The sequence below is a fragment of the Bemisia tabaci genome, chromosome 4 (genome assembly GCF_918797505.1).
Source record: "Bemisia tabaci chromosome 4, PGI_BMITA_v3".
Taxonomy (NCBI): domain Eukaryota; kingdom Metazoa; phylum Arthropoda; class Insecta; order Hemiptera; family Aleyrodidae; genus Bemisia; species Bemisia tabaci.
Genome location: NC_092796.1, coordinates 38,684,783 through 38,696,925, shown reverse-complemented (window position 1 = coordinate 38,696,925; position 12,143 = coordinate 38,684,783). Strand labels below are relative to the sequence as shown.

Below are 12,143 nucleotides of genomic sequence, written 5' to 3'. Positions count from 1 at the left end.
CTTGTTGAAGGAGAACTTGCTCTCTTTTGGATGAGCTCTTAAATACACAAGAATACCTGAACCCAGAGGCTCATCTGACCAAAAGACATGCGTTCATTTAACGACCGGAATTACAGAGGGGCATTTTACCTATTCTAGTATGTGGATGTTTCTAGCATCGCTACCAATGCTGTCTGTGAAACGTTCATGACAATTTTGTATTTATTTTATTTTTTTTTGTTGAACTATTGACTTCTGTTTGTTTGTCGGTTATCGATCTTTCGCCCAAGAAGATAACATGATGGCATATTTACTTTAAAAAGCACAACCTGGTGCTACCACAATCAATTGGAAAGGACCATATCATCCAAAAAATTGAGGTAGTACCACAATTTGGGGTTATAACCCCTAACACTTTTTCCCCGGTGTTATTTAACTAATCAGGGTATGTCTTCGTGAAACTTGTAATTTTCTTTGTCTGTGATGAAAAAAACTACAAATCCTCGTATTTAATTCCGTTTGTCCTGCCGAGGTTTTAAACAGAAACATGAATTTCTCTTTTTTTCAAGTCAATAAATCTTATTTTTGCAATAATCTCATGAGAGTCGTTTTAATTGATGCGCATTAACATAATCTGAAAGGTTTAGTATGGTTTCAGGTGATATTGAGTCAGCGTCGAAGAGAAAGAGAGGGAGCGCCGATAAACCTATGCCTTAAAAATAGCATCTCTGAATGACCTCAAAAACCGCGCAAAGACGCAAGGTTTTCCTTACACTTACGCTGTCCTTGCGGAGGAGGGCAGATAAGTGCACCGTGCGCGACTCGAGACACAGGTCGACAAAAAATCGTCAAAAAAAGGGAGGCACGGGCGGACCGTTATCCAACCAGCGATGACGTCGATTGGGCAATGTAAGCAGAGTTGCCAAATCGTGGCAAAACATACAACAATTTGCGGGGATCTCCTAGAATTTTCCAGAGACTCGACAATGCTGAATGCGACGAGAAGGCGGGCCACAAACCACCACGGAAAAATGCCGTATTAGCATTCGAAAGTCGCCAAATTTTCTCCGATGAAATACGAATTTTCAGGAAATGAGTGAAGACTTACATTCTTAACCATTTAAAGTTTTCGTTTCGCAATTTTTGGTTGAAATTTCTGAAAATATCGAAAGGGGAAAAACGCATACACCTTAAAAAAATGAACATTTATTCTGAAGAAGGTTGGCAACTTTCGAATGCTTGATCCGCGTTCTACCCTAGCCCGGTGCACAGTGGAAAAAACGAGCCTTCGGGAGAGGTCGGAAACAAAACTAAAAAAAAAAACCCAAAAAACCAAAAAAAAGTTCTAAAATGTTGGTAAAAACTTTAAACTTTGATGTTTATATTGTCACATTAATGAGTGCCTTTTGAAGGACATCTTACGCGAAAATCGATGGGGTCCCTTTAAGCCTCTACGTTTTGTATTGACGAATGTATTGACATCAGTGGCGAGGCGTGAATGATCGATTATCGATATTTCCTCTTTTGAAGCTATGGTAAAAAATCGATTATCAAGGTGTTCATCGCGAGCACTCTGTTCATCGATTCTTTTCCGAAGGTTATTAAATGACAGATCAGTCGATACATCGCAAAGCACGCCACACCACTAATAAGCATCCAAAAGTTCCACCTCTTTCTTTGCCTTTTTCCACTGTACGGCAGCGGCAGCGGTATATAAAGACAGTCGAAGAACGACCGACGTTGCGGACAGGGGATCGAGTCAATCAGAGGGGTCGGTCATGAAATTTTTGACTACTGCAGTAAGTTTTGATGTTTATTTCGTCACATTTTAAATTGTGAGGGGGCCTCTAAAGGAAAATTTTACAAAGAAAACCAAGCTAGCCACTTTTAAAACCGCAGAGTTTTGTATAAACGGAGTTAAAAGCTTTTAAAGTCTCCGAATTTTGTCCGACCTCTCGTATTGACTAGATCCACTGTGCGGCGCGGCGCGGCGCGGCCTTGCGGAGCCGTACAATTCCTGAAAACAATGTCAAATATGTGATTCCAGGTTTGTGGAAACTCGGCGGATTAATGCGGGGGACCATCGAGAGGTCCGAGAAGAGGGGGGCTAGAGGGGGGGGGATACCACGCGAAGGGAGGGGGGTGCGCGACTTGGCGTGAGAATATATCGGGGGGAGGAGGGGGGAATTAACAGCTGACCGAGATTCGAAAGATGAGGTTTGCCTTCGATCTCGGTTCCTAATCGTTAATTAGTGCGATGCTGCGCGCCAACGTGAGGCTTTTTGACGAAAAAACACGAGAAAATGATTTTTTCGAAGGAGTGAAACGGCCTATTCTTATGGTAATCAGATACGCGGTTGACAGTCCCGAGGCAGCAACTTGATATATCATCGGTCCGATCCGATCCGTCGAATATCGAGAGGTCCTCCACGTGCAAGCTCTAGTTTTCGGGCCTCTGTCCAGTACGGATCCCCCCTCCCTCCCTCCGCCGCCCCCTCCCCCCGCTGTTTCGACCCGGCTCGTTTCTCAATCAGGAGCCTAATGACTAATAAAATTCGATTTTTAGCTTTTTGAACTCGGATCGATGATGTAATTCCGAGTCGAAACCCGAGGTTTTTTTTTTAATGAACGAGATCTTGGAGTCGGGAGGGCGCATGGTGGCTTGGACCAGGGTCTTATCGGGCATCGTTTTCGCGCGACTATTTTTTTTTTTTTTTTTTTTTTTTTTTTTTTTTTTTTTATACCACCAACAAGTTTTCGGTCCGGTTACTGTATTATACCTTGGAGCTTATTTAATGATGAGTGCGATGAGAAACTATTCGAATCGTATTGCTGGCGATTCTTAATTTGTAAGAAACACTGTTTTTCTGTCATTCGGATGTATGTAAAACAATCGATTTCGCCTCACTTAGGATTGATGTTTACAATGAATTTAAACCAAGAAAATCAGTGATGCTGATTTGAAAGAATTGCTTATCTGAATAGGTCGATGTCGACACGGGGATTCCTCTTCCCTAAAAGTGAGTTGAGGAGGTGTTTTCGGTAGTAATTTGAAAACTGGCAGGTTCTGGGAGTAATTTTGATCTGTTTTCACCACTAATTAATCAATTGAACTTCAATTTAAGAAGACGATAGAAATGTCGCCCACTTGTCTCGCAAAATTCCATACATTTTATGAAGAAGGCCTATCTTAATCCCGCTCATGAGAAAAGGAGAATGAAGGAGAAAATAAGAAGGAAAGCCAAAAAGAACGAAAAGAGGACGTATGTTCCCCTTTTCCCACAATATCTGCAGTTTTTCAAATCTTTGTTGCTGGTAGAGGCATGCAAGATAAAATTAACTTCCGTGGCTGTTGATTCTTGATTTCCTGACGGTTTTCTGTGCATTGATGTCTGGTCGTTCTTAATGATGAAATCTGATAGAATAAAATGTTCGCACTATTAGATTTCATTTGAACTCGTGTGACCGAGTGCCCAACCTTATGGTATCAAAAAACTCAAGATCCGAATAAAAAGTCGACCAGAGGTGAGGCGTAAATATTTCCCCATTTGAAGCTATGGTACAGAATCGATTGTTAAGGTGTCCGTTGCGACCACCCAGTTTATCGATCTTTTTCCAAACGTTTAAATGACAGATCAATCGATATATCGTGAAGCACGCTACGCTATTGAAATCGACTCATGAAAAAATAGACCGACTTGTCCCGGGAGAAAATTTATTCCAGCTAAAATTAATGCGGCTTGCAACAATCTACAATTCATCAAATTTTTGCAAAAATTAATGACTCAAATGGTGAGCTCTGCGAGGCATGAGTCCTTGATGGGCGTTAAGGCTGCTTGAACACGAAGTATTTCTCAGCATTTACACTGAAAATGTATACGAGTTTTGCTGATGTCTATGGTAACAGTATGATAAGAGTTTTATTGAACCGTTCTTCATTTTTCACCGACATGAGTCTTGGTGCTTCCTGACCGCGGAACATTAGCAATCCTTAAGCTTTTCTCATTCATAATCATAACCGCGCTGAGATTTTTTGTTAACGATCTTAAAAAAATTGGTTGTACGTGTCTAGACACTGTACAGGGTATCTGGAATTTAATGAACCATTCTTTGAAAATACATTTTTAGGGTCAAAGTAAGAATTTTATTGTATGAAAAGTTTTCTGGAAAAGTTTGTTTTACTCCAAGATTCATCAAAATTGTGTTCGTTTCCCCTCGAAATTCGTATCAAATATCAATAAAAATTCGATTTTATAGTTATAATTTTTAGCGTTTTTTTAGAGTATGTGGTTTCAAAGGTCTACATTTCCATGAAAAGGTGGTATACAAGATCCCTGCAGTGAAAAGGTTACGCCCATGTTTAATATAAAGATCTTGCACATCTCCGTTTCATTAAAACGTAGACCTTCAAATTCACAATAAATTAAAATAACGGTGAAAATCACTCCAATATCCAATTTTTACAAACATTTGACGTAATGATGAAGCTATAAAAACACAAATTTGGGGAAAAATACATAAAATTGGAGCTCTAACGCCGGAAAAAAGAGAAACTATCGCATGAAATAAAACAAAACATAACAAAAAACTTTAATTTTGACCTAAAAAAATAATTCCCAAATTATAGCGCACTAACTTTCAGACACCCTTTATACTATGAGAGACTAAATTTGGACGGTATTTACCAGGTTTGGCCTAACTACATCAGACGTTGTCCAATTTGATCTCTTGTTTCATTATTTTACATGAACACTACGCTACATTCTGCCCTGAAAAATTCGTTGTTTTTTGTGCCCTGGCGTTAAAGTCTCCGATACTTTTTTGATACATTTCGTAGGCGATTTAGTTTTCTGGTCCGAAATGCCTTGTTTATAAAATTTATAAATAAAACTACCGGAACAAAACGATCATAACCGAAATACAGCCGCGTTTGTAGATTTTATATACAGGGTGTCCCAAAAGTCCGAACCCCGTGCTAACATTTATATTGATTTGACAAGTCCTTTATAGAAACCGATTTTTTTTTGTTTTTAAAATACGTATGATTTGATGTGGTTGGTACTAGATGACCTGACAAACAGTCTATGTCCTGATAGATTGTAGAAGAAGAAGAAGAACAGCAACAACAACAACAATTTTAAAATGGAGGGGAAGAACAAAATTGAACGCGTGAAATACTGAGAATTTTTGGCACCGAATCTTGTGGTCAACGGAAACTTCAAACTTTTTCTTTATTTAAAATTTCTCTTGGTTTCGATTCTGTTCTGTCGAAGTTTGACCAATTAAACTCTCTCACTCTCTCCTGATAATCTTTCCGATTGCAAGTCTTTCCAGAGAAAGAGGAAGAGAAAAAATCCTTGTATCCGGCGCCCAAATAAATTACAAATAACGAGTATGATTATATTTATTAGCTCTTCCTTTTTTCGTTACGGTTCATCTTCAGCTCCAAAAACCAGTTCGAGAATTTTGATTCGACCGGACCACGTTCCGATTTGCTTTCCAAAAAACGGACACAATATGCAACTTTACATTCTCTTTCCCCCTTCAGAATCAAGCACATTTTGCTGCCCCTGCTCTGATACAAGGGCGTATCTCAATTATTTCCACGTGAACCCTGTTGTCCGTATAGCTCTATGCATGCTTTCCGCGGTTCATATGGAAATAGAGATACGCCCTTACTTTAGATTAGCAACGATTTATCGAATTGCAGAAAGTTCCATTTATGAGAACTTATAGGCTTTCCACACGATTGTCTCCAAGGAAGACTAAACAGACGCGAGGTTATTTGTCCTAAATTTTTCTTTCCCACTATACTTTTTTTCGACCCTTTATTCTCACTCGTTTAATTGCAGCAGGTTCTATGACTGAGACACTGAAAAGAAATCTCGGTGTATTTACTAAAAAAAGGGTAAAATTATCAATTATGGAATTGGTAATTTTACCTCTCGGTAAAATTATTGAACTTTCTCGGTAATTTTACTGGACCTTGGTAAAAACGCCAATATTTTTTATCGACTGCGGTAGAATTACCGAGATAAAATGGCAAAGTTACAGGGAATTGATTGCCAATAAAAGTGGTATTCTTACCTGAAAAAAACTGTAAAAATACCGGTTTTCAGGTCAGCTTACCAGTCTGTCTTGGTAAAATTACCAATAACTGGTAAAAAAAGTGAGATGGTAAAGGTACCAACGGAACGTGGTAAAAAGGCCGAGATTTTTTTTCAGTGGACGTCCGGAGAAAAGCTCTCGGGACCCCCCTCACGCCCCTTCCGTTGGAAGTGTCTGTATCCGCCCATGGGTTGAATACGTATATTTTTTGGTAAATATTTTTTATTTTGTTTCAGGAAACGGTTTGGAAGATGGTCGAATGGACGGTGTCGGGGGTGGCGGTGGAACGACCCCCTCTGTATATAACAGTTCCGTGCCCCGATCTCATAGTTCTGCGAGCAATTCCTGCTCGCCACCCACGGGCGCCGTGCCCTCAACCATGCTCGTCGTCCCGCAGCCAACTCGCATCGCCGACCCTCACCACATAGTCACCCAGAACGGCTCCAATAGGCGCTACCAATGTAAAATGTGCCCTTCGGTAAGTCTAATCCTCATTTATTCCCTTACAATATCCTATGTATCCCTCTTTCTATGGAAGAAAGGCTGCCGAAGAAGATGCTTGATTGGGTTCCCCCTGGGAGGAGACAAAGAGGACGCCCAATGAAAGGATGGCGACAGGGGTTTTAGAGGAAATGTGGAAGTGCCAACTCTCTGAAGGGCTTTGGGAGGATGAAGGACTTTGGTGGCTGGGTGTCTCCTTCAAAATGTCGAGGGTTCCCAGAAGTTGTTTCCTGCGACCTAGGGGCACTCGCAAACTTTTCAGTCTCTATCTCAATTTGTTCCAAAGTTATAGGGTACTTAGGGTGCGGGACTTCTTCTCGTGTTGAACGGGAATCCAGTGGCCTGAGAATGGTAATTTTTGTCATTTCAGTAATGAAAAAATGTCGAGTAAATACAAATTAACTGAAGCGGAGAAAGGGTCCTTTAAGGAGGAGAACACCATGCTCAATCAGAGCAACACCTGATGGCCGGTGCTCACCAGGTCTTGAATTTCCCCTTTTCATGATATTTTTTTTTATGAATTAAAGTTGTCCGAATGGCAACCTCGCATGGAAAGAGGATCAGCGCCGGCTAACAAGAGGATTCGAGCATAATTAGAGAATGCTTCGATCGCGGACAAAGCAAAGCAACGACCGATACCGCAAGTGGCGATGCGTGAATGATCGACTATCGACGCATCCCCATTTGAAGTCATGGTAAAGAATCGATTATCAAGGGTTATCCTGAATATCGATTCTTCTTCCTAGGTTTAAATGGCTGATCAATCGATTAATCGCAAGCCGGCAACCGCGGATGATGGCCGTTCGCCGATGACAACTTTTGGGCAGTCGCTCGTCGTCGGCTCGTTACGAAAACCGAAACCAGGTGGGAACCGATGGCGGCGACAACGATAAACTAGATTCCCTGTTCACACCCAAAATACTGGTTTGGCTCACTTCGCTCCACTTCGCTCTTTCCCCTGTTTCCCTCGCTTTCGGGAAGTTTCGTGCTGATTCAGATTCGGATTCCAAACTCGTTTTCCCATATTGCGATGTCGTCGCGGGGGTTGCCGAACTGAGCCACGAAAATCACTTCTTCGGCATGGTGGAAGAAGATACCATGTAGCAGAATCTAAGGATTGATATTGATAAATGGAGCCCAATTCGTACTATCAAACTTGTCATTAAACTCTTGAATGCAACTTGTCGTAATGAAAAGCTGCACTGAAAAAAAAAATTTCGGCGTTTTTACCAAGGTCCGTTGGTACCTTTACCATCTCACTTTTTTTACCAATTATTGGTAATTTTACCAAGACAGACCGATAAACTTACCTAAAAACTGGTATTTTTACTGTTTTTTTCAGGCAAGAATACCACTTTTATTGGTAATCAATTCCCGGTAACTTTGCCATTTGATCTCGGTAATTCTACCACAGTCGATAAAAAATATTGGCGTTTTTACCAAGGTCCAGTAGAATTACCGAGAAAGTTCAATAATTTTACCGAGATTTCTCGGTAAAATTACCAATTCCATAAATGGTGATTTTACCAAGAAAAAACTGGGGTCAAATAGAACCCTGAATTCTTGGTAATTTTACCCTTTTCTTAGTACCTAAATACACCGAGATTTTTTTTCAGTGAACGACAATTTGATAACAAACTGTACGAAAGCTTGAATGTGACGTCAAATTCAACTTTCCGCTCAACTTTCCATCCATTTGGCGCCGCTAATTGGATGGAAAGGATGAAACCTTTATGTGACAAATAGTTCGGTGCAATTTGAAATGCTGCGGCTCCGATAACAATACCACATTGTAACAAGGACCAAACGTTGTACCGTAGTCGCAATGTTACTTTTTTAGTAACAGATAGTAGAAAAATATGCGGCAAGGTTAAAGTTGTTTTCGTTACGTTAGTATAATTTGACGTAACTCGCCGTATATGATGTAATGTAACGTAACATGATTTTCGTATTTTCGTGAATAAAATTCGAGGAATTTTTAACGGTTTAGTGTGTTTTTACACGGACTGATTCGAGCTCTTTGATTTTTTGTTTTGTTTTTATTTGTTATTTTAAATTTTTTTAAATGCATTTTTTTACCAAATTGACTCAAATAAATGACAAAAAACGAAAGCCAGCTGATGGAAGGAGGAAAGTCATTTCAAACTGAGGGAGGGGAAAAAATTACCAAACAAAATGAGCCAAATACCGTTGGCTGTCTAGAATATCGTTATTGATGTTTAGGATTTTCAACAGGTAACTTGCTAGGTTGGGAAAACTGATGATCTAGTGTGAAAAACTGTTGCCATTCAATTACAACAATGAAACTATTGAGAAAACATTCTTTTCGATCAAACAATCGTCGTAAAAACTTTTTTTTTGGCTTCAGACTTTAAAGAGGAAAAAATGATTAAATACAAAATATGACTTTCATACAAAAACTAAACTTTGCATATTTTAAAAAAAAGCTCAAGAACTGGGTCACTTTCCTCTTTTGTATCTTATAATGCCTGAATGGTTTTTTGCCCGAAGATTAAGAAACGGATGGTGTTTTTTGTGTCCCCAAGAAGTGCATTTTTCAAAATCCAATTGATCAAGCATATGGTAAAAGATATACAAGATTCTTTTGAAAAAATCTTTTGGAGAACATTTTTTTTTATAGTTGATTCTCAACTTCAAAAATGAACACACCGTTTTATAAGACACACGCACGGGCTTTTTCTTGGTGTGAGTCCACTTTGACGAGACTGGAAAATCTAATAATTTCAGATTTCTAAACGACGAAAATACTGATTTCAACTAAAAAAAAAAAAAACTGTACCAATTCAATGTAATTAAGTTTTCAAGTAATCTTGTGCATTAAATAATTTTCAGTTTCAGCGATCAAGTTTGATTCCATTTTAATCAATACTTTTTCGAGAGTTTGGCAATCTTGCAGATGAACCTTCGGTTTTGTCCATCGTTGATCGAACTACTTGTGTCAATAATTCACTGTCAATAAACGACGAGTTTTAGGAATCCAAGGTTGCCGATGAATTACATCCTGGAAAAGAGTGGTATCCACATATCTGACGTGAACCTCGGTAACAGTGTAAGTTTACGGTATCGAGGGCTCATACAGAATCGGATTTAGCACTTTCTCGCCGAACTTCGTTCGACAGACTTACGAACTGTTCCGGCGTTGGCAGCGTTTCCTTCTTAATTTCTATCAAATTTGATAACTCCGCATTGGCCGATGTCTTGCCTCTGGTCGCCTGAAATTTTTTCAGCCGTTTTTTGTCCGAAAACCTTCATTTTTCGTCGGATGTCACTGCTTTTTACTTCCTTGAGCCACTTTTGATTTCGTTCAAGAGGAAAAAAAGGCGATCATTTGCGATTGAACAGAAAATTCAAGAGGAGATGCAAACTTACTAACCATATTTGTAAATCGAGCACCGGGTTACCCCGTTCAGAGAGTAAAAGTCACCTGGAAAATTGAATGCAAAGGAGGAAAATGTTGACTCATGATGGGGAAATTTTAAATTCTAAAAGTAATACATATCGTGTTGAACTACTTATGCTGCGGGTCGGGACCATAACTTCCGCTCAAAATTGCCCTTAATCACTGAAAATGGGACCATAGGTCATAACGTACCTAAAGCTCAAAATTTTCAACAAAGTTTTGTCGACTTTTTCTAACTAACTGCTTCATAGTCCAACCTCCTGAAGTGCTTCGTGCCGCAAGCGTTCCGCGATACTCCAGCGATTTTACATCATAGAGTATGATTTAAAAATTCCCAATTCTCGAATCTTAAAATGCTCTTCTTTTGTGAATTTCTCGTCCCTTTTTCAAAACTCAACTTCCATTTTGCTTCCGATCAAATTCTTAAATCTTGAATTTTGCATACTTCACTGAAAACCATTTTACTTAAGATATTATTTTGACTTCGCAAGCATCGTTTCTTGTCGACAAAATTTGTTTTTTTTTAGTGAAAGAAACCTTGTTTGGTAATGTTATTTTTAAGTTGAAACAAAGATAACAAAACATCGTCTCTGTAACTCAATCCGCACGGATTTGATTCACAAAAATCGAATTTTGACGACGAGAAACGACGCTTTAAGTCAAAATAATATCTCCAGACAATTTTTTTTCAGTGTTTGGCCTGGCTTTAAAACTGTTTACATTAATTTTTTCGTTCGAAGGGCCGAGACACTTTCCAGACATATTGAAAATGCTGACAAGAATTTTACTTAAGTCCTTTCAGCCCGCAACCACAGAGTCCTCCCCGAACGGCGAAACAGCGATCCGTCAAAAACCGATATTAAAATTAATATTTATCATCTGAAAACGCGCCGCACACACGATCGGCCGCGGTGAGTTGTAACCCAATATTTTTTCGCCCCGGCCCAAGCCGAGCCAGCACACGCGATTCAATTAAGGAGGGGGCATAATTCGATACAAAAGTGGCGGACGACCCTCCTGGACCCTCGCGAGAAGGGGTTAAAACCCGCCAAACGCGGCATTTAGAGGCTCGTGTGTCATCGCGGGTCTCGCTTCGATCTATCGAACGATCGATACGTCTCGTCCGTCGCTCGATTATCTATCGGAGGGATTTCGATCCGTCGATTGGGGTCGCTCGATGATGCACTTGTGATCTCGGAGGATGCACAATGCACTTGAACCCGAAAGGTTATTTTATTGATATCGCTCGTGATTGGGGAGCTATTGTGCTCTCCGTACCTGATGATTGGAAGTCACTTTAAAAAGAAAATAAAACTAACACGCACACGTGTCCCTTTCTAATATCATTACTCAGGGCGTGATGTCATTGAAAGCCCAGATTATATCAAAAAGGGGTTTGGCCTCCGTTCTCTTTTGATTCCCTGATTCTAGAGTTACTTTGAAAGTACTGAAATTTAAAATCTTAGAGTAAAAGAAAGCGAGTTAGATTTTTTTTTTCATTTTGGCTATGAATTCGGCTTAACTTCCAAGTTGAATCTATGGCCGCCTTTTGAATGGTTGAGAAAGAGGAAAAATCAATGCTCTAGGCTCTTACATCCCGAAATATTTATGTCAGATTGAATATGCTTCAGCAGAACCACCCGTAAGTCCTCTAAAAATTCGTCGTCGAAACTGAGATTCGAATATGGGACCTCTTGCTTGGGAGTCGGATGCACTGAGCACGAGACCAAATTAAATCAGTGAGAACGAAAACGCACCAACTCGGAAAAATGATAGTAATCAAGACACACAAAAAACTGCGCAGTAGATGAAGAAATTAGTCTAAGAAAAAGATTTTTGGTGGCATTTTACATTTGTGTGAAGCAAGACAGCAGCTAGCGCCATGTTCTGCATGTTTTCATGGTTGCGTTTTGGACACACAACAAACACATTTTACTGCTATGAATTGACAAAAAAAAAGGCTCTATTTTACTTAAAACAGCAGTATAAGTCCACCTCTCTTGCGGAATAAAGTGGACTTACTGTTATTTCGTCTGAAATGAAGTCAAGTTTTGCGCACTCTTTCCTCTCATAAATTTTAAGACGAAATAAATCAAATTTTGGTGGTCTATACTTAGATAAGCCGAAATTTGAA

General features: G+C 39.6%; 1 protein-coding gene across 6 annotated transcripts in view; it reads left to right on the top strand.

The window, feature by feature from the left end:
- The window catches only part of LOC109031550 (zinc finger protein rotund), a 291,268-nt gene that overhangs the window by 173,145 nt on the left and 105,980 nt on the right, over positions 1 to 12,143 (top strand). For all 6 annotated transcript variants that reach the window (XM_019043126.2, XM_019043127.2, XM_072299817.1 and 3 more), the window contains one exon: positions 6,324 to 6,565. In XM_019043126.2, the coding sequence (XP_018898671.2) occupies positions 6,324 to 6,565 (242 nt within the window). The remainder of the gene's footprint in view (positions 1 to 6,323; positions 6,566 to 12,143) is intronic.